General features: G+C 47.4%; 1 protein-coding gene across 4 annotated transcripts in view; it reads right to left on the bottom strand.

The window, feature by feature from the left end:
* The window catches only part of LOC122364809, a 59,208-nt gene that overhangs the window by 20,568 nt on the left and 15,360 nt on the right, over positions 1 to 23,280 (bottom strand). For 2 of the 4 annotated variants that reach the window (XM_043335565.1, XM_043335566.1), the window contains exons 2-5: positions 12,147 to 12,344; positions 10,922 to 11,211; positions 10,014 to 10,069; positions 9,021 to 9,187 (exon numbers count right to left, since the gene is read on the bottom strand). In XM_043335565.1, coding sequence (XP_043191500.1) covers positions 9,021 to 9,187; positions 10,014 to 10,069; positions 10,922 to 11,211; positions 12,147 to 12,344 — 711 coding nt within the window. Of the gene's footprint in view, positions 1 to 9,020; positions 9,188 to 10,013; positions 10,070 to 10,921; positions 11,212 to 12,146; positions 12,361 to 20,642; positions 20,767 to 22,048; positions 22,329 to 23,280 lie in introns of those variants that run through there. The other 2 variants (XM_043335567.1, XM_043335568.1) reach the window with 2 other exon arrangements.

The following is a 23,280-nucleotide window of genomic DNA, read 5'->3' as shown; positions in this document are numbered from 1 at the left end:
CGAAAAATGATAGCAAAATAGATCACTGACATACATAGACACATGGATAACAACAAATTTGTACATAACGATCATGAACAAGTAGAACAAGGCTGATAAGTTGCCAAGGAGATACATGGAAGCGTTGAGAAGATTAGCCAAGGATTCGTCCGTGATTGTCACCCAGGCAGATAAGGGAGGTGGATTGGTGATTATGGACATCGATGACTACACAAAGAAAATGAATGACCTACTCCAAGACACTGAAACATACGTAAAGAAACCTTCGGGATACACGGACAAAATTAGTAAGAAGTTCAATCAAGAAGCAAGACAGGTACTCAAGAAATCCGAAAAAGGGAAAAATCTTCTCCATCTGCTAGAAGAGGCGCCTGCTGCACCACGAATGCGCGGTCTCCCGAAGCTACACAAAACGAATGTTCCGATGCGACCGATAACGTCAGGAATCGGCAGTGCTCCACACCGACTCGCGAAGGTCTTGGCCAGGCCTCTTTCAAGCACGTTGGGCACGATCAGTGACGCACATCTCCGCAACACTGAGGATCTCATGGACAAGATCAAGGACATGGACTTATCAGATAAGTTCCTGGCTAGTTTCGATGTGAAGTCTTTGTTTACCAACGTTTCGGTAGACGGTGCGTTAGAGGTGATCAAATCTGTAGTAGCAAATATGGACTCCGAACAGTTACCTGTGCCAAAAGATGACTATTTGAAATTACTTGCAATGTGCCTTAACTTTGGGGGATTTCAATTTCAGTCTGATGAGTATAGTCAACATAGGGGACTAGCCATGGGGTCACCACTGAGTCCGGTGGCGGCATGTTTGTACATGGAGTGGCTCGAAAAGCACCATTATCAGGGCATCATGGGCAGTAACGTAATTTGGTTGCGTTATGTTGACGATATCCTCGTAGTAGTGCCAAAAGAAACGAACTTAGAGGACAAACTTGATAGACTTAACTCGGTAGAGGAAAAGATTCAGTTTACACTTGAGAAAGAAAGCAACGGGACGATTGCATTTCTTGATACTGTGATCATACGTGGGAGTCAGCCAAAATTTAAAGTGTATCGAAAGCCTACAAACAAAGAGTCGTACGTACATTTCTATTCTGGACACAATGATCGGGTTAAAAGTGGGATTGTTTTGGGTTTTTTCCTTAGAGCGTATCGCATTTGTAGTGAAGAGTTTATAGATGAAGAGATTCAGCACATCATGGCATCGTTCACGAAGTTAAAGTACCCCAAAGGATTTCTAGTCAACTTGAAAAGAAAAGCTATCAATATTCGAAAGCGAAGCGCGACAACAAAGACGAAGAAAACCGAACGATATATAACACTTCCCAATTCGAAACCAGCCGAGATGATAGCGAAACAGATTGAAATGACTGGATTTAAAACCGCTTTCTCTTCGGGAACAAAGGTAGGGGATATACTAAAAAACCACACAAAAAGAAATGGAGAAGAAAAAAGTTTAGTGTATAAGATTCCTTGTGGTTCTTGTGACAAATCATATATAGGGGAAACCGGGAGGGGCTTAGACGTTAGATTAAAGGAACATAAGCGGAACATGCGAAACAACGCAGAACATAGCGCGGTAGTAATTCATACTCAGAAAACACATCATTTACCAAGATGGGGCGGGGCGGAAATTATAGCATTATGTAAAAACAAAGACAATCGGAAGGCGACAGAGGCGGCATTTATAGCAATGAACGACACGATTAATATTAGGGTGGGTTCGATGAAATGGGCAAAACCAGCGGCGATGTATAGTTTAAAGAAGACGCGTCATTAGTTTGTATACCTAAGTACCTACTTGTTCATGATCGTTATGTACAAATTTGTTGTTATCCATGTGTCTATGTATGTCAGTGATCTATTTTGCTATCATTTTTCGTGGATATTCTCCTACAGGTGGATTAGTAGCGAATATGTCATATGCATGAATTTTTAAAATCAAGACGATTGCACTGTGACGAGCTCGAATGTTTGTGTGCTATATCTTGTTTTCTCTGTGATTATGTCATGCTGATGAAGATTTAATAATCGAAACGCGTCCATGCACTATTTGTTCCGTGTTTTTCTACTTGTCTCTATCAATATACATAATATATATTCTTATGCAAAAACACAACACCGTTACACAGGAAATGTTGGACATTTGACATTATACAAACATAATTCAGTTATGACACTTCGTTTATATATAAGAGGTGCCCGAAGTGCCCACCCCTCTACGCGCAGCAGAGCTCGGCCCGGCGCATACCATGAGTGACTTCATTTTAAGTTGGCGCGGACCCCCGTCGGTGCGCGGGTTAAGAGGTGCAGAGAGAGTCTTACAACTCTTCAAAAACCAGTTCAAAATCCACTTTCGCAATACTTCAGGAAACCTGGGATTATCTTTTTGAAATGTGTGGACAATCCTGCATAAGAAACTGAATTGGAAACCATATTGCCCGATCCTAACGACCGTAATCTCCGCTGACAGCATGGTGTCGATGCTGGAAACGTGCACCTTCTGGCTCTGTCAAGCGGAAGAATGGTTCGACCGGCACCTGGCTTTTGACTGAGCCTCATGTCGATCAGCTCACCGCAAAGTGTACAGGCATGTTGATCGCACTCATACACGCTAGACATGTTGTGCCACACTGTACTTTGCGACAGATGTTGAATCCCTGGTGTTGTCCACGATCCGATATTGTAAATCGATTTACGGCACGTGTAACAAGAAGCAGATGCACAGTGTCAAAAAAATTGTCAATTTTTGTACACGTGTGATCACCGGCAAGAGGCAGCTCGACGGGATATCGTCTGAAGCGGAACGACTGGGTATTTTGCCTGCTCGTAGTCTTTTCGAGTGCCACCAGCTGTCGCTCACTAAGTCGGTACTGCGTTTTGGCGAGCCCGAGATTCTGCGTCAGATGTTTGAACATGTCAATCATGACCGAGGAACGAGACGGGTAGGGCAGCTGCGCCTGCCGAGAGTGAAGAGTGGAACAGGGAAGCGCAGGATCGCCTATTTAGGCGCCAAAATGTTTAACGATCTGCCCGCAGCAATGCAGGATACCATGAACAATGAACATGTCTCGTTTCAAGGAAGACCTTGCCCGTCTGCTCGAGGCAAATCGTGCGCATACCCATCACTGAGTTGTATGCCTCGGGCTCGCTTACACACAGGGAAATAATTACACTCTTCGGTTCTTCGGAGCCAAGTACTCCCATTAATATGATTCCTTAACCCGGCAGGCGGTGGGCCTACCAGCCACCTTCCACGCGGTGGGGGGGGGGGGGGGGGGCACTTTTTTGCCCCCCCCCCGTATCTCCAAAACTACTGGACGGATCCCGAAAATTCAAACGGCGTTCGATAGCCCTGTCAAATTTGTCGAGGGAAACCAAATTTCATTGACCTCGGGGTCACCGATGACGTCACAGGTCAGGTCAAAGATAAAATGTTTCACCGTTCACGGGGCTTCTAGGGAAAGCGCTATAACACCGAGTAAAACGCATTTTGTCGAAAATCAGCGATAAGGCGTCAGTTGTATAGTACATATGTTGCTATTAGAGGTCACTGGTCATACCAGGTCAGGTCACAGGTCAGGTCACCAAAGGTCACCAAGGGTCACCACATGAGCCCAACTTTACTAAGGTTATGCGATGCATGTTTTATGGCCAGTTTTTCATTTCCAACTCAATAGTGTTGGTTATAAGACCATCAGGTACGGTTTAGGTCACTTTCTGGTGGAGGTCAGGTCAAGGTCAGGTCAAAAAAGGTCAAATTTCAAAGTTGATATTTTTGCATAAAATGGGTATCGATTCGATGCAGCTCGTCACGGGGAGTCTAATGGTGGTCTTTGTTTTGCGCTACGAGGTCTAGAATTGCTAAAAATTGAGTTTGAAAATTTGACGTTATCAATTTTGAACAGTTTTTTCGCTATAACTTGGCCAAAAAAAGAGGTATCGATCTCAAATTTGGTATGTAGATAGAAAGCGGTAGGGGCTATCACATATATTCCGGTTTTTTCGAAATTCAAAAAACTTTTTGGATTTTTTGGCTATTATATTCAAAAAATCTATTTTTTAATTTTTGGGGGTCAAAATCCAGAAAATTTGAAAAACCGAAATAGCAGTTTTGTAGCCCTTTTAATTTCACACCTTTTATGTCTGAAACATTTTTCTGTATCTCTAAAGCTGTAGGCCTGACAGCTCTTCCCGCGAAACCTTTTTTTGGGTCGAAAACGGCAAAAATGACGTCACTCTGACGTCATTAGCGGCCAACCTATCATAGCCTTTGGAAAAATTTTTGGTCACCATGTGCGCTAGCTGCTCCCGGGAGGGTACTGAAAGTTTGGTGACGATCGGCGCAGCGGTTCTCGAGATATATCGAAAAAACTAAAGGGGGGCAAAAAATTGCCCCCCCCCCCCCCACCGCCTGGAAGGTTAACTCACTCTTGCGCGCGTCACGTGTTGACCTACACTCGACACACTCTTAAAGAGTATGGATGGAGCTGAAGAGCTCATAGAACATCCACTACGACACTCATAATACCGTTATGAGAGTCGTGTGACACCCAATATTAGTGTCATTTTTACACAAGAAAAACACGCCGATAAGCTTGTGACGACAAGAAAAACACGCCGATAAGCTTGTGTAAAAATGACACTAATATTGGGTGTCACATGACTCTCATAACGGTATTATGAGTGTCGTAGTGGGTGTTCTATGAGCTCTTCAGCTCCATCCACACTCTTTAAGAGTGTGTCGAGTGTAGGTCAACACGTGACGCGCGCAAGAGTGAGTTAAGGAATCATATTAATGGGAGTACTTGGCTCCGAAGAACCGAAGAGTGTAATTATTTCCTTGTGTGTATATAGTATGTGTATCTGTAGCGGTGTAGCCTTATATCCACTTTAGAAATAAGTGTACCATTGACATGGCAACTGAAAAGCCTCACACTTGTGAGGACGGAGCCGCAAATACACGAATACGAATACGAATACGAATACGAATTCGAACGAGTGATCTGGAGTGACGAGAAGTGGCTAGTGTTACAGCAAACACGGAACACCCCACAGGAAGAATACAGTCTCCCAGGTACTCAACTCTCAAGGTAGCCTAATATTGCACAAAAGCTGATTCCAAGTCTTGAACAGTTTTTAACACTATCCTGAGAGCCATTATATATAAAAATAGAAAACACCTTGCTCTCATGTTCTTGCTCTCATGCGAAATTAACTATGGCTACCTGTCCAGAATTGAATTGCACATCTCATCGTGCAAGCAATAAGAAAATCGGTTCACAACTGGTCTAGTAATAGCGGTGTACAGTGAACATCCTGTCGCCGCGGCGACGCGGCGACTCGGCAGCCGGCGCCGACCGCTACGCGCCGCCTGAATTGTAGACTGTGCCGGGAGGGAACGGAACGGTTCCGTCTTTACATCGCGCTCCTTATCGCTGATTACGTTTGATTCGCGTCAAATTTTGTGAGAAGACTAAGAAATGCACAGGCAATCTTATGGTGAAAGAATTTTGAAAATCAGTTGGTAAACAATTGAAATATGAACGTGTAAACACAACATTGTGATTGCTGCGTTTCCCTCGTCGGGCGATCCCGCCTCAGCCGGCGACATGTTGCTATTATCAGGCCTCTAACTGCCATATTTATTATTAGATTAACTAGAAATTCCCCATACATACTCAAAAATGTATGTTCTTTCGTATAGTGAAGATAAAAAGACGTGATCGTTGCGTGATGATGCTTTCGTTGAATTTACTTCACGATACATTTCCACGCGGCTCAAAATTCACCGCAAAATACCGTTTGCCTGAGACACTTTTGACTTTTACTATGGAACGTGAATGCTACGCAGTAGGACCACGCAAATACTCGACGACAACACGAATACATTTGTGGAAGAAAAACGGCGAACATTGCAAGCCAAACGGTAGACAGCACCACACCCACCAAAAACCGCCAAACTGAAACCCTAAATACGTTCGGAACTCAGCCCTGATCGGAAAATGATAAAAACCATCCTTCAGGTCTACGGTGACAGCCTGCTCACCACCGCGCACTATCTCCGGCAGCACATCAATACCCTCAGAAGAAAATTTTGGCGTGTCACAATGCGAGTTCACGTACCTGAGGTCGCATATCAGTCTGAACTTGCCGCCACTCTTGGGTACTACCTTCAGCGGCGATACACAATGGGGCATGTCGCGAACCCGCCGAATAATACCCCTCTCTTCCAGCGCACTGATTTCTTGGTCCAAAAACGTTTTCTCTGCACCACTAAACACTGGATTGGTGAACACTCTACGCTCGGGTTCACGCACGAGGGGGATGGGCACGCCCTCCGTCACCCAGTTAAGTACTGTATCAGACGCACCGATCCCCGCCCAGGCCTCCGGCCGCAGCACCATGTCCACTCTCACTATCAGTCCGCAGCTCCGGCCCCCGCCCCACCAGACTGACTCGACCTCGGCAGGTCACGTGACGGCGGCAGGCCGGGACGACCGCGGCTCCGCCAATCAGACGACACCGGGCCGCCGTATAACCGTTGGCCCTGCGGTGCTGAACCTCGCCAGCGACCACGGTCAGGAACTTGGCTGACCTGACGAGAATGCTGCCGCGCCCCGGCAATGGCCACGGCGCGCTGGAGATTTTCCACTGCTCCAGGCGTGAAGGTCGCCGGGTTGTGTTGCAGCGTTTTGAACAGCTGCGCCGTAGAGTCGTCGAACTGGTTGGAGACAATCAGATGAGTGTACTCCTCTTGTAGGAACCTGAGCTGAGCCAGCGTCACGGTTGTGAGCTGGTCAATCACTGGATCAGCTACCTGCGCCGAAGACAGTATCTTCAAGGCGGTTTCCTGGAAACGGGCGCACTTCTGGATGACCTGGAAGCGCGCTAGATCAGCCTTGCCGATTCCGGCTCGGGAGTCACCAACCACCAAGTCCTGAGGGAGCTTGACCTTGCTCAGGCTGTCCCGAATCGCTCGAAAGTCAGCCTGCAGATCTGCTGACGCGCCGAAACTCGGCTGCTCCTGCTTCTCACTGGGCTCAGCAGCCTCGGCTGCACTGAGAGCCGTTGGAGCCACGTGCCGACGACCGGCGTTGGGCTCACTCACACGAGCGTCAATGACGCGCACTGATGCCTCGATGGCACTCACTTTTTCCGCCAACTCGCGGATAGCCTCCTCCATCTCCGCACCGCTCAAAGCACATGCGGAGACCCGAACCGCCTCAAATACCGGCGACTGGGCCACGCACAGGGAGCTCCGAGCTCTGCCGAAAGCGAGCACGCACTGCCGGTGGCGGGCAGGGCGAACGCCACCGGCCCCACCTGTCGGCGGGTCACGTAACTACGGATATCACTAATCAGCAATCATTCATTTCAGAAAGTGTACACAAGCAAGCATGTCTTGACTCTGTCTTTCAAGGTCACGCGCGGTTGCGTGATGTTGATGCATGAAAACGGCGTTTGCCGCGAAAGTTATGAATGGCCCACTTCAATTTTTTCACAGATGGTTAGGAACATTGTGACGGACATAATATGTAAAAATTACCCAAATCGAAGGTGGCGTGTTTTTTGCTATCTAAATTTTCTGTTTTAATTCAAGGTCAAATGCATTTCAAGGTCACTTAAGTTTAATTTTATAACTAAAAATCAAAGCCTTATCAATTGCCTACAAGACCCTGTTAATATCGTTTTGATACCAGAAAAGGAACCAGAGTTATAGACATTTAAAAAATTGATGTGTGACATTTTTGGCTATATTCGATGACCTATATCTCAGCGATACGTTATCAAATTTCGAAAATATTATACGTAACTCAGTTTTGAACCATGCCCAGTCTGCCTACAAATTTTCAGAAAAATCGAAGGGGATGACGGATTTCGGTGTTTGATTTGACGTGGAATGCCCCTGATAGCCTCTAGAAAAGTCATCCGAGGTCATTTGGAGGCTACAAACAGATTTTTGCCAATAACTCTCGATTGGAAAAAGATAGAACGCTGGAGATGGTCTCATTGTGTTTGTCTTGCCGAGACGCATCGACTGATATGCAACATGACCTTTTTCGGTCAGGTCATGACCTCGACCTGAGGCCAAATTTTAAAGTTGACCTTTCAAGATCAAATTATAGTTCATTCGACGCGTCTCGGCGAGAGGAATACGATTCTGGCAATAGAAATGTCTGTAAATGAAAAGCAGACAAACAATTTTAGGTTATGTGAATGTGTTCTTAAAAGTTCATAGGGTCACATATTCCATCAATACTCAATAGTCAATAAAAACTGCGAAACTAACACACTGAACAGTTAGCACACTGTTCCACCCTCCAGGATTCCAAGGACGACTTTGCGACAGCACGTAGCTGGGATAGTAAAGAAGAACCGCAAGGGCCCAAAAAAGGACTGGGCCTTAAAACACATTCACTGAACAGCAAGAAGGAATTTTTACCACTTATTTCCGAAAGCTGCCAAAGAATGTAAAAACAGCTGAATATAATAATGCGCGCATCTACCAATAACAATGAGCATTCCACGGTGAGGCTGATGGCTGATGCATGTTGCATACGTCGACATAAGTCGACATACATAATACATAGGTATGTAACTCTTTATGTCGTTACGACGGCATAACGAGAACTTTTGTTGTCGGCAGTAGCAAATGAGTCGTAGAATCACTATGATAATTGGCTTTAACATATTCCATGCCTACTATTTAGGTGCGAATAAAAGCACGAAAAGAGCCACTGAACCAATACGAGTACCTCACTCACACTGCCTGTTGGCTGTTAACAAAATAGGTCTAAAAAAGGAACAACTTTCCTATTTGTGTTTTGCAAGCTGCACTGCCGGCAGGTGCTGGGGACGGAGTGGCTGGGGACGGAGTGGCTGGGGACGCACTGCCGGCAGGTGCTGGGGACGGAGTGGCTGGGGACGCACTGCCGGCAGGTGGCCGGTCGGACTCACGGCAGGTGCCGGTCGGACTCACGGCAGGCGACGGTCGGACTCACGGCAGGTGACGGGCGGCGCGGTCGGAGCGGCGGTCGGCGCGGCGGTCGGAGCGGCGGTCGGCGCCGGCCGCTGGGTGACGCCCCTGCGGCGCTGCTGGCGGCGCGCCTTCCTGCAGGCCTTCTTCTTCCAGCGCGGCACCTTGGCGCACATAATGCGGCCCCGCCGGCTGGGGGCAGGCGCGGCAGGGCAGGCGCCCTGTCAGACCTCCGACGTGGCTATCAATTAGAGAACGGCAATTATCGTCCTACAAAATCCGTGCTTCAAACAAATGAAGGAGGCATGGTGTCGGTCGGTTAGATACAGATAGCAGATCCAATGTTCTGAATCGTAAAGCCCTTTAAGCATATACCGACTACGAGTTGACATGTATGCCGGTACACGCCGGAGCCGACCCATGTGGGCGGTGCAGGTAACGCAGGATCGCATTGATGCCGCTCCCAGTTGCATCACCGATCCGGATCAGCCAATTTAAATCGTACTATATTTCTCGAACCCCTCGTTACATGATATAATTCAAAGTGGATTAGCTATATTTAATCAGTTAATCCCTTATTTTCATTTTCATATCGTGTCTAATTATACTGGATTAGGTAAACCATTTTTCATTCGGATAATGATGCACAGAATCCCTGTAAATAGCGTAATGTTAGACTAACGGTACCTATATATTAGCCGCTTTCACGACGGGCTATCCGGCGAATGCACCTAATTTGACCAAATCTGCACCTTATCTCTTTTACAGCAATTATCTTCATTTTATGAATTTATTTCGATGATACTCTCTGATGATATGACAAAGGAGCCATATAAGCAATTAGTGCAACCCTGGCTGATAGCTTCTAAGAGATACCCTGAACGTGATTTGACCAAATCTGCACCTAATCTGCACCAAGTGTGCACCAAATGTGTACCAGATGACTGTCGTGAAAACGGCTATTATTGCTATACATATAGACTGAGGCAGACGTTAATGATAATCCTAGCAGTCTTACTCGACTGGGAATCCTTGCAAAAACCGCGGGCTGGTCGGCGGTTCCGGTCCGTAATCCTGGGAAAAGGCGCAGCTCTGTGTCACTGACGGGGGAAGCAGAAGGCGCAGACTTATACCTACAGCAATGTCACTGACCTCTAACTTCCAACACGAGTCAACCAGAAAGCATATCCAAGCAGAAAATGTAAATATATTGTATTCATTGCAGAGTGCAACTGCGAATTTTCAGTTAGGTACTTTTTTGTTGCGTAAAACTTTTCTTTTTTTGAAATAACTCGATGTGTATGAATATCGGCAGGATAAAGAGACGCGCTAGGAGCATTGACCTAAGGAATCCTCTGGCCAGCGCTGACCGCCGTCTCCGGAACCCAGGGAGCTGACACAGCCGGCTGGGTACCGGTACCAGTACACACCCCCTGTGTCGGGCTGTCGGTACCGGTACACACCCCCTGTGTCGGACTGCCGGTACAGGTACACACCCCCTGTGTCGGACTGCCGGTACCGGTACCCCCCCTGTGTCGGACTGCCGGTACCGGTACACACCCCCTGTGTCGGGCTGCCGGTACCAGTACATACCCCCTGTGTCGGACTGCCGGTACCAGTACATACCCCCTGTGTCGGACTGCCGGTACCAGTACATACCCCCTGTGTCGGATTGCCGGTACCGGTACCCCCCCCCCCTGTGTCGGGCTGCCGGTACCGGTACCGACCCCCTGTGTCGGACTGCCGGTACCGGTACACACCCCACCCCCTGTGTCGGACTGCCGGTACCAGTACCGACCCCCTGTGTCGGACTGCCGGTACCGGTACACCCCCCCCCCCTGTGTCGGACTGCCGGTACCCGGGGAGCTGACACAGCCGGCTGGGTACCGGTAGGTACCGGCTGTCGGCCGCCGCCCGCCGGCTCACCGGGTAGTCGTCCACCGAGTTGCCCGCGCCGCCGGCGGACGTCAGGTCGGCGTCCGGTACGGACCACCCGCCATAGCCTCGCGCCGGGGGCCCGGCCGGCGGCTCCCCGTACTCCGGGTACTCGGAGTCGTCGTACAGGTCCAGAGTGGGCGGGTAGGCGCCGCCGTAGCCGGCGGTGGCGGCGGCGCGGGCCGGCGGGACCGGCGGCGGCGGCCGGCTCTTGGCCGCGCCCAGGGTGCCGAGCAGGCTGCTGGCGGCGGCGCCCAGCTTCCGTCCGATACTGGCCGACACTGGCGACACAGAGGCCGTCACGGTCACTGTCACTGTCACTGTCACAGAGGCTGTCACTGTCACTGTCACTGTCACTGTCACTGTCACTGCCACTGGGGCACAGAGGCTGTCACTGCCACTGTCACTGCCACTGTCACTGCCACTGCCACTGTCACTGTCACTATCACATAGGCGGTCACTGTCAATGTCACTCACAGAGGCGGTCACTGTCACTGTCACTGTCACTGGGGCACAGAGGCTGTCTCTGCCACTGTCACTGCCACTGCCACAGAGGCACAGAGGCTGTCACTATCACTGTCACTGTCACTGTCACTGTCACTGTCACTGCCACAGAGGCTGTCACTGTCACTGTCACTGTCACTGTCACTGTCACTGCCACAGAGACTGTCACTGCCACAGAGGCACAGAGGCTGTCACTGTCACTGCCACTGTCACTGTCACTGCCACAGAGGCACAGAGGCTGTCACTGTCACTGTCACTGCCACTGTCACTGTCACTGCCACTGTCACTGTCACTGTCACTGTCACAGAGGCTCTCTCTGTCACTGCCACAGAGGCTGCCACTGTCACTGCCACAGAGGCACAGAAGCTGTCACTGTCACTGCCACTGCCACAGAGGCTGTCACTGGCGGCACAGAGACTGTCACTGTCACTGCCACTGTCACTGTCACTGTCAGTGTCAGTGTCAGTGTCAGTGTCAGTGTCGGTCTCATACAGTGCAGTGTCAGTAACAGTGCCAGTTAAAGTCTCCGTGTCGGTGTCGGTCACCATCCAGCCCGCTGGTTGTGGACGGCCACGCCGCCAGGCGGACCACCGGCTGGACGCACCTCACAGAACAGGGATGGCGACTACACACAGCGGCAGTCACGACAACTGAGCATGGACAGCACTGTGCGACCCTGAGAGCAGCACAGAAGCTGCACAGCGCCACTGACCGTCCTTGCCGAAGAAGAAGCGCTCCTCGATGCCGCCCTCCAGGGCCGGGTCCACAGTGGGGCCGTAGTCGTCGTAGTCCTCGGCGCCGAGCCCCGGCGCCGGGCCGGCCGCCGCAGCCGGGGTGCTGGAGGCCGGGTCGGCCGCCGCCGGGGTGCTGGAGCCCAGCGGAGCCGACTCAGCGTCAGGAAACGTAAAACCTGCCGACACAGACATCTGCTCTGGCCGTCACCGTGTCTATCGCTCACCTGCATACCCCGCTGGAAGAAATTGTTGGAGCCCCCCACCCCCATCACCCCCTAGCAGCTTCATCCTTATCCCATTAGTCGGTCACAGTTGTGAGCAATAATTCATGATTATTTTACGGGTTGAAGCACGTTCGATCTGATAATTTTATTAACTCCTTATTTATTAACTTTTATTAACTTTCTGCAAAATGTCTGTATGTATAGTAACTTACTTCAGTTTATTGTTCGGCTGTCTTGAATGGCACCGAGTCAAACTTTGTTTGGCTACAAATGTGACCAACGAGCAAAAACCCAACATGAATTTGTCGTTTTCTCATTGCATGCCCCTGCTGATGCACTGAAAACAATTTTACCCGGAGCTGGCGAATTAAGCTATGCACTGCGGGTGGTATATGCGCATTAACTCGCCATGTCCAGATAGAGGGTAAGAGGGTAAGCAGACTACCCCGCGTTATTACTCAAAAATATGCACCGTACCTGCGGTCCGAAGATAAGGTAGCTACCCAGCACCGGATATTGTCCCCGCGGGTGTCGAGTCATTGGCATAACCCTCACTGAAAGAGTTGGAACTACTCGACGTATCGTAAATAAATAAGAACTTTATACGCGTATCCGTGGACCGGATACGCGGACCGGATATCAGTAGATCCAACCTACCTTTCCTGAAGGAGTTGGATCTACTGGTAAATTGTGAAGGCTCAACCACCACAACTACAGGGATGTTCACGAAAAAATGACACATTTTAAAACGACTTTGTGAGCATGTGAGAGCTCACGGAGACTTGATTTGCATGTCATTCGAAAGCCTGTTGAAAAAAGTTTTATATGTGCATAGCTCCTTTAGGTAGCATCACATGAGTTTTCAAATAAATAAGAAAGCGTTAAAATGGGGAAATTTGACTTGGCGACAAAACTTAGCGGAAAAACAATGAAGCTCTCGCGGCTACCATCTGCCACCACGACTGAACCAGTATACGAATTCGTCTAAAATTTGACATATTAATGTTTCGATTGATTATGTTTTATACTATTGGCATATTGTGGGCAAATTCCTAAGGAATGCCAAAATTGGCAGGCTTGGAAGTGCTGATGCCAGAAACCATGGCCGCATGCTGGCAGTCACTGTAGAGTGGTACCGTGCCATCTTGTAACGGCTTCTGTTAGCTACTGTAGCGGAAATGGGTCGACGTCTACACCATTTGGTGGTTCTGGCACGTCAGGGCCACCCCACGTACAGTAACCGCGATCATCGGTCTCACACGAGAACAGGGGGGAGGGGGCATTGTCTCGCGCATCACCTCTCACCCATAGCCGGCCATTTCGCTCTACCTCAACACCGTGGACTATTCCTGTGGGGTCACGTGAGTGACATGGTCTGTAGCAGCGGCCCAAAGGACATCAAAACTCCCGACGAGTGCAGTGAGAGGTGTTGCAATTCTCCAGGCACGTGCCCAAAAACGGGGGATAATTTCCTGTTTCGGGCTGAGTCGTGCACTGCTCCAAAAACTCGTCATCTGCAAAATACGCTGTAAAGGCCTGGCTACACTACGCGTTTTCTGCGTGCGTTTTTTGCGTGTTTGCGTGATTTGCGTAATATCGTTCTAGAAGAAAGCTATATTTAATAAAACTTTTACATAAGTTATGTCTAAAAGGTAATGCAATTCTTATATTAGCTAAAATTGAATATGAAAAAAACATTACAAAAACGTAATATCGTTTTTTACTAGCACGATATCACGCAAAACACGCAAACACGCAAAAAACGCACGCAGAAAACGCATAGTGTAGCCAGGCCTTAACTTCTTAGAAACGAAAATGACATGTTCCCAAAATATGTCAATAAAAACTTAGAAGTCCACTCTATTTGCCCATAGCATGATCACCATGCTGAGGGCAGGTGTTTTCTCGTAATTCGGAAATAAAATGTGTCAGTTTTTCGTGAACATCCCTGTAGATGGCGCTGTCTCACACAGTTTTGAATTACAATTTTTTTTCACCAATGATATATTCGCACATAGCTTGGCGGTTTTAAAGTGGGGGCGAAAGTACAATTGTTAGGGTGCATCTTTAAAACCTCTCCAATATTCGTCACGGGACGATTGGCAACGTTTTTTTTTCTCTTCCGAAAGTATCAAGTGAGACCATTTTAATTCTTATATAGGTCACGAAGGCAGTAGCGACACATCTTCATGTTTTCGGGCGGTCTGCATGACCATGCTGGTGATAGGGTCATGTCGAATTTTCTATGGGAGTTCGATTTGACCTTTCCCACCGATGTGACTTTCTCACCGATGTTTACCGTGTGTGAGATTGTCATTTTATAGATATCTTCTCTCAAAAATTGACAAGCGTGTGACACAGTTGTGCTTGACTCATGAGTCGAGTCACAAATTTGACTCAACTCTGACTCAAATGAGTCAGATTTGAGTCGAGTCGGATCAACTGTTGAGCTGTTGAGTTGAGTCAGAGTTGAGTCGGACAAAAATATTAAGGCGTTGAGTTGAGTCAGAGTTGAGTCAGTAAAATAACTTTTGACATTGAGTTGAGTCAAACATTTAGGAACATGAGTCAGCTGACTCAACTTTCTAGAAACAAGCTTTTCATCCCCCCCGCTTAACAACTTCGCCCTGGCCCTGCTGCCGGATTTTTTTTTTCACCCCCGCCCCCGCTCAACAACTTTTTTAATTGAGTCAATTTTGAGTCAATTCACTTGACTCAACAAAAAATTTGAGTCAAGCTTGAGTCGACTCATATTTTCATTGAGCCGCTTGAGTCGTGAGTCGAGTCAAGGGCAAAAATCAGCTCCTTGTTTGAGTCAGAGTTGAGTCAGGGCTTTCTGAAGTTGAATGATGAGTCGAGTCGGCAAATTTTTTTGAGTCGAGCACAACCCTGGCGTGTGAGTTTTTTGGGCCCTCGTGACTTGGTCGGCGAAGGGTAGGCGTGGAGGGTAAAACTAAAGGGAGGCGTCAATGTAAAGGAAGGTTTCTTTAGGGGTTTGTGGGGCGCGTCTGCCAGGTAGGCGTCAATGAATAAATACATTTCGATGGAGGGGTCGCGAGCGACTGGTACGCGAATAGTCGTGGAGGGTTACTACTTTCCAGAGTGAATTGCGAACTGTAATGCCCTATAGGGGAAGCGGGGGGAGCACCGCCACCTTAAGCATTTCTGCTCACCGAGCTGATATGCGTAGTAAAAACGAAGCTCTTTTGCATTCATGTGACACTGACAGTAGGAATGTTTTCCTACATGTTGGCATAGTTTCCAGCGCTCCATTATAAAATTTCGCTACTTTACAGACGTCGAAAACAAGTCCTGCATTTTTCGTCCTCCAAAAAATGTGCGGGTAGCACCGCCACTGATGGCGATGTTATCCACAGATCGGCCTTACGGTGACAGCCACCCTTGGAAGCGTTACTGCTGTCTGAAATAGTAACTCAAACTCATATAAGACACACAAGAGTTGGTTGTTAGTTTGTCACAGATCAGACTGTTTTTTGCGGACAATATGCATACAAAGCATGACAAATTCACGTTTATTTCGAAACATCCAGTGAAGTCAAACGTGAGGTTAAAAAACAGACGACGTTTGCGGCCTAACTAAAGCTCTTCTCCGAGCTGAGTGAATCATCATTGCGGCTTAATCCATTTTGCCACCCCTTGGGGTAGCACCGCCGAGCATGGCGGTGTTACCCCACTCACAGTCATGGACCGACAACGTCCCGACAGCAAAACAAGCCGGGACGCGATTCTTCTGTAATTCCTTTCTCAACAAAGAGCACTTCATGCCAGGGATGCGGAGCCGGAGCCGGAGTCGGAGCCGGAGCCGCCGGAGCCGGCATATTTTGCCCGGAGCCGGAGCCGGAGCCGGAGCCGTGAAACAATATAGCCCGGAGCCGGAGCCGGAGCCGGAGCCGCCAAAAAAGGGGGCGACTCCGGCTCCTTTTTATTTTTTGAAGAGGGAAAAAAATAATTGACCTAGTTCGGTTTGACAGTACAAGGCAGTAAAACATATGGTACTTACGTCATGGGCCATCAAGTGAATGAAAAAATCCGAATATCCCCAGTATCCCACAGTACGCAAACAACTTCCTGTTTGCTCTTCCCCCCCCCCCCCCCACGTCTACTGCATCCCCAGAACATGAGGACCAGTCATCAGGTGACGGCCATTGTTTTCAAACCAGTGCAGTGGACTGCGACTCCCAGCACCGTCTCATCCCACACACCCCCCACCCCTCACCCCCCAACGCAGCCGAGACGGGTGTCAGCTTACGATGGTTCACTGAACTCCGATTCGCGGCGACTGCGTTTCCAATGCCATCGCTTCCTAGCCCTTTGTTCTGCCAGTTCTCTCCGAGGTGCGTTTGCGCGGGGACGCGGTGAGCCGGTCATGGCAAAGAGTAACGCGTATAACCAATCCAATTTTTCTTCCACCCGTATTTAATTGATTGCGTAGGGGATGTACTGAGTCGGAGCCGGAGCCGCCGGAGCCGGACCATTTTACTCGGAGCCGGAGCCGGAGCCGGAGCCGCCATAACATTTCACCCGGAGCCGGAGCCGGAGCCGGAGCCGATTTTTTTCTCCGGAGCCGGAGCCGGAGCCGGAGCCGTCTGAAATTTCCACGGCTCCGCATCCCTGCTTCATGCCCTCAAATTTAACGTAAAAATCAAGGCATTTTGACTTGAAATGACCACTTACTTGCTGCTCAAACATGCCAAATGATTACAACGACGGTTTGAAATTCACAAAATGGGCAATTGCGATCTCAAAATCAAATAAATCTTAGCGAAACCTACCTCACGCGGCGTCCCGTTTCCGTTCGGACACCGAAATGGCGGGTGTTTACATTTACAATTCAGAGTTTTGCCGATAGAGAGGATGGCGGTGTTTCCCACATGGCGGTGCTACCCCCGCTTCCCCTACTGACTCCTGGGAGGGTGGTCAGGGCTGGAGAAATGATTTCAGAGGTGGGGGGGGGGGGGGGACTTGGCCTCGAGGGGCCATCAAGGAAAAGGCTTGGGCCCCAAGTGTCTGGGCCCAAAATCATATTACCTTCCAAGGGCGGATCTAGGGGATCGTGGGGGGGGGGGGGGGGAGTCACAACTCACAAATCGGCCGAAATGCCGGGTCTGATGGATGAATTCTGACGACCGGGGGGGGGGGATGGTAGGGAGCGAGAATGTCGAAATCAAATGACATTTGATCTTCGTCGTTTCTAAGATAAAGTTTTTATCGTTGTTAGTCACTCGGCTCGGTAGTTTTAGTTAGTGAAACCCACCTATACAGGGGCGTCGCCACGGATTTTTTACTGGGGGGGGGGGGCGGATCGACCGACTTAAACACCCAAAAGTAGATATGGGTCATATCTGCGGTGATTGGTTGAAAGTCCAATAATAACGGCGCGCGTTAGACGACGTCCAAAAGAGGAGCCAGAACTTTCCGGACACCCTGCTCGTGCACCTGCAGATCGCCCCGGTTTCGTTTATACGGTCACCATCTCTCCCACGTAGACGCAGCTGAGTCCCTAGAGACCAGCGGCCGGCGGCCAGCTTGAAATCCCGCCGAGAAGCACGAGTGTGGCCGTATCATGACCACGGGCATCGCCATCATGTCGGTCTGTGTTTGTGTTAGGCACTTAGTGGAGCGATAAAAGAAAGTAAATATACACTTGTTAATAAGTACTTGACAAAGGACAGTAGAAGTTATAACGCGAATACAAAATGTTTGACTACTAAATTATGACATAACTTGAAATTTGTGAGATGCAATGTTAGCTTTTCAGAACAAAAACAAGATTTGTGAAAAAATAAGTAATTTGTGATCACCGCAAGCGAATTTTGCCGTGGGGCCACTGGACACTGGTTAAAAACAACTGAAAAGTGATAGCACGGAATTTAGACTTCACTTAGCTTTCCGGTTAGCTTTCCGGAGTCGGAGTCGAGGCAGCTGGTGTTTCGGTGTCCAGCTTCGATTCGGTGTCCTGGCGAGCTGGAGCGCGGACGTGTCCAGTCCCGAGAGCCTTCGACGATATTGGCGCACAAACCAGGGAGTAGAGTTCATTGATAGATTTTGAGTTTAGAATTAATTTTTGTTCTTAAATTAGGTACCAACTTTCTTTTCGGTAATCTCACCTTAGTTTTGTAGCTTTGCCGACTTTGTGTTCGTACTTGAGTAATTTTTCCGTAAGTTAAGGATCGGTACCGTGGGAGGCCCAAGGATGGATAAAGAGGCTATTGAGATGATTGTGAAGGAGGCAGTGAGCCTTGAGACTTTGTCTCTGCGAGAGGAGCTGAAAAAACTAAAAACTGATCAAAAAAAGAATGAGGAGGTGATAGAAAACTTGAAAAAAGAAAACAAAAAGCTGTGGAAGGAGATAGAGAAGGTGGATAGAAATGTTGATGAGGTAGAGCAGTACAACAGAAAGTCCTCTCTCATCCTGGGTGGTTCCTTTCCAGAGGGTGCGGAGGGGGAAACACCTCAGGAAACCAGGGCCACAGTAAAGAAGGTGCTCAAGGAAAATCTGAAAGTAGAAATGAAGGGAGAAATAGTAGCATGCCATAGACTGCGAAACAAAAGGCGGGTGATTGTAAAGTTTCAGGACCTTGATGACCGTGATGCTGTCTATCAGGCAAAATTTGAACAAGGTGGAGAACCAGGTGAAAAGATCACGATCCATGAGAACCTGACGGAAAAGAGGGCTAAAATGGTCTCTGTACTTGAGGAGATGCGCAAGAAAAAAGAGGTCCTCAACTATCATACCAAAAATGGCAACATCATGGCAAGAGATTCTACAACAAAAAGGTACTCGCGCATACAGCCATGGTTCAGTGAGGAAGAAATCAAGGCTACACTAGGTAACGCACCACTTAAGTCAAACCAACGCGAGCATCAAACAGGCCACAACTTCATGCGCTCACAAACTCTCCTCAACATCCCACCCGGATCCGTCGCACGAAAAGCTACCAACCTTGAAGACTACGTGGTCCCTTCCGCACGTCAGACTCGACAGGCAAAGAAGTCTCAGACTGAGCAGTAGAATATACAAATCCCTAGCTTTCTGAATGAGTCATTTTTGATTGGGCATGCCTGATATCTGGTCTTTGAAATGTGTGAAATAGTTTCAAATGGAAAGAACACAAATACAAATACAAATACTGCATGATACAAATATTGCAGCACATCACAAAGTACATGTTATGCATATTGCATAGTACAATAAACTTGTCACTCAAAATATCAAAAATAGCAAGTACAATTAGTAATGCCTACTTACCAAACATAATAAAACATGTCATACTGTGAAATATGACACTGTTTTGGTGCAGTATGCTTGGGACGGCTTGCTTATGAATGGTTACAATACTGCCTACCATACAGCTCTGAGCTCCAACCCACTGTCTGCACCTCACATCGGATACCCTTGTCTGGTCTGTCATGATAATGCTGGTCCCTTTACTGGAGCTCTCATTAACTGATCCTCTCACCTAATTGATCACTTTGATCTGACAGAACCCTCCAGGCCTACATCTGCCAGCTCTGCCAGGGTGCTATTGGAGCTGCGTGGATGTGGGTGGAATGATTGTGTGAGTGGATGGATGAATGTGGTGACAAATCACCTGAACCTGGCAGAAAGGTCGTTTTAACTATTTTAACATGGAGACTGGAGGAGTTATTTGCTATCATTGGAATTTCTGACTGTTACAACTTCACAGTATATCAGTTACTGGGTTGCTCCTGGACCAGCACCTGACAGTTGACATGGAGTTATGTTATGATACTAATTGGTGTGAAAAGACAGACATCGTAACAAATAACAATGAAAACGACATGGAGCCGGAGGCAGGTATTGGTTGTAATTAACAGCAACATCAACTACTTCATAAGATGGGCTGTCTCATGACATCTGCTTCCTCAACAGCATGCTCATAAACACCTACAAAATCATAGCAACAACACAGCTTGTGATCACTAGCATGTATGTTAAACAAAATCAAAATGGAATAGCAACAAAAAGTACAATAACTGATGTCAATTTAGCACTTCAATTTGTGTGCAAATTGTGATGATTTGTTGCCTGTTGACCAGTGATGGTGTGTCCAATCGGAAATGGCTAATCACAATAAGGAAATAAAATATTTCACTTATCTTCAATATTGCTAGCCTGGATTTGTGTTTACCTAAAATTTATCCAATGCTGCACTGATACTCATTGCCTGTCACGTTTCTCACGTTTCATTACCCAATGAAACTCACCACATCACAAAATGACTCCTTTCCTACATGTTTCCACACGCCTCCCCCTCGTATTCTCTCACTCTCTCGCTCACTCTGACCTTCAAACACCACAAGCAAACGTAAACAATGAGTAGGTAGTATGGAAACCACGTGCTAACTTCATTCATAAAATAACCTTCAAATGATACAAACAAAATACATGAGTTACCGTGGATTATCACGTGACCTTATCAAGTTTTTTTCTTGCCAAAGTTGAAACAATGCAAATCACAAATAACCTAAAAACAAATAAAACAAAATACAAATGAATCTTCTTGCCATGATGTTCTATCCTTGGTATGAAGTTATTAAAAACAAATGCAACGAACATTCATTACTATAAAGTCACGTGACTTTTTCCATATCAAATAATGAAAATAGTCAGCCTTGGGCTTCCCTCACATGGGTTAGTCCGCCTCGTTTCAACGCCAGCCAAGAGGCGCTTGTTGCGTCGAACTGGTGAGGTGCTGGACATTGATTGTGCTATTTTCTGTTAGATTAGACATACCATACTTGAATGAATCTAGTAGAATGTACTGATTCAAATGGATCTCTTGATACTATAATATTTAATCCCTTCCAAAGATTAGCATCATCTGATCTGCACCTGACTCATGAAAAATTTGAAGAACTGAGATCTTCATGCAAATATTTCTCCCTTCCCCAAACACAAAATTTGAAAACTACTCCTGACCTCAACCAACTCAGTATCCTGCATGTTAACGCCAGATCTATTTCATCTAATGACAGATTTGATGAATTCCAGCTTTTCCTACAAAGAACACAATGTACATGGCATTTCATATGTGTCTCGGAAACATGGTTATCAAATGAATCAGTAAATAGTCATCAGCTTCCTAGTTTCACAGGATACTTCAACAACAGGGTCGGAAGGAGTGGAGGAGGAGTTGCAATTTATGTCAATGATAAATATGTTAAATCCTCATGTGATATAAAATTAAGCACAATGTCATGCACCCAATCCCTTTTTATTGAATGTCAAATAACAAGCATAACTGGAGTGATTGTTGGCATTATATACAAACCTCCTGATTTGGTAAACAACTTGTTTCTAGATGAACTCACAGCCTCTCTTGAACAGATTGAGAAAAAGAATAAATCAACATTTATTGCTGGTGACTTCAATTTTGACTTACACAATATTGAACAGGACAGTGCATGTCTAGAATTCTTCAACATCATGACTTCTCACAGCTACTGGCCAACAATTTCAAAATCAACAAGAGTCTCGGAGGACAGATGGTCACTGATTGATAATATTTTTTGCAATAACCTTGAGCTCTTGTCCTATTCTGGCATCATATATGATGACTTTTCTGACCACTTCCCTATATTCACATGCTGTACTAAAAAAATCAACCCACCTGAAGACAATTGGATTACCACCTTCAATTATAACAAAGTCACTGAACTACAAGAATACCTATCCCAACAGCTCTCAACATTCCATACCATCCCTGATGCAAATACTGCAGCTGATACACTTATCAATGCATACTCTTCAGGCATAGCATTGTTTAGCATTAAGAGGAAGTGTACTAGGAAAACAACAGCCATAAAACCTTGGATATCTTCAGCAATTCTCACCTCAATAAATACCCGTAGCACTCTATATAGAGAAAAAACAAAGAATCCTACAAATAGAAACAAACTTGCCTATCAAAGACATAGAAACTGCCTCAATGGCTTGATAAGGGAAGCGAAGAAAAAGTACTTTCAGGAACAATTATTGCTTCTGTAGTATCGGATACGGCAGTGATTTAGTGACTGCGTTATCCGCGGCCTTGGAAGAGACGATTCAGTTTTGTTGTGCGCCACAGTTGTGTTGTCTTCTATAGTGGTGACTGCGTGACGGGTTTTGCGGACGTGGACAGAGGGCATAAAAGGGACTGCTTGAGAAGGTGAATACAGTCTTTGGTGAAGGGACACGAGGCTCTGACTGGGCAGGCGGTGCGGCACGAGAAGGAGATAGCGACGTCGGTCACTACATTATGGCGACGAGGATCAGATGGTATTAATTTTAAGGCCAGTATCTTGATTTTGCCGTGCTCATGCCTAACTACGACGTGCCCCTGCCTGCGCCGTTTTTGCCGCTGCCGGGCAAGCCTGCGAAGCCTTGGGAAAAATGGCGTGATTACTTTACGGACATTTTCTTGGTGGCTGCGGCGGGTGAGGGTGCACCTATCTCGCCGAGGGTTGCGCGAGCCCTTCTGATTTCTGCGTTGGGTGAAGAGGGCCAGCGAATTTTTGACACCTTGCCTGAGGGCGTCAAGGTAGAAGGTGAGACCGAGTTTGCTGCTGCTATTCGCCAACTCGACTCTTTCTTTGTGTCGAAAGCGAACGTAATTGTGGAGCGTTTTGCTTTCAGACAGCGTTCACAGCTGCCCACAGAAAGTACTGCTGAGTATGTGTCTGTGTTGCGGGGGCTTGCGAAAACTTGCAAGTTTGGGGCCATGGAAGATGAGTTAATTCGGGACGTGGTGGTGGAGAAAACGTTGCACTCTCGCCTCCGGGAGAAGTTCCTGCAGGATAGTGAGCTAACTCTTGCGAAAGTCTTGACTACTGCAGAAGCCTTTGAGCGTTCAATTCATGAGTC

The sequence above is a fragment of the Amphibalanus amphitrite genome, unplaced genomic scaffold, assembly GCF_019059575.1.
Source record: "Amphibalanus amphitrite isolate SeventyFive unplaced genomic scaffold, NRLGWU_Aamphi_draft 000699F_arrow, whole genome shotgun sequence".
NCBI classification, from domain to species: Eukaryota; Metazoa; Arthropoda; class Thecostraca; order Balanomorpha; family Balanidae; genus Amphibalanus; species Amphibalanus amphitrite.
The sequence above is the reverse complement of the archived record's forward strand: the minus strand, read 5'-3'. Positions and strand labels throughout refer to the sequence as shown.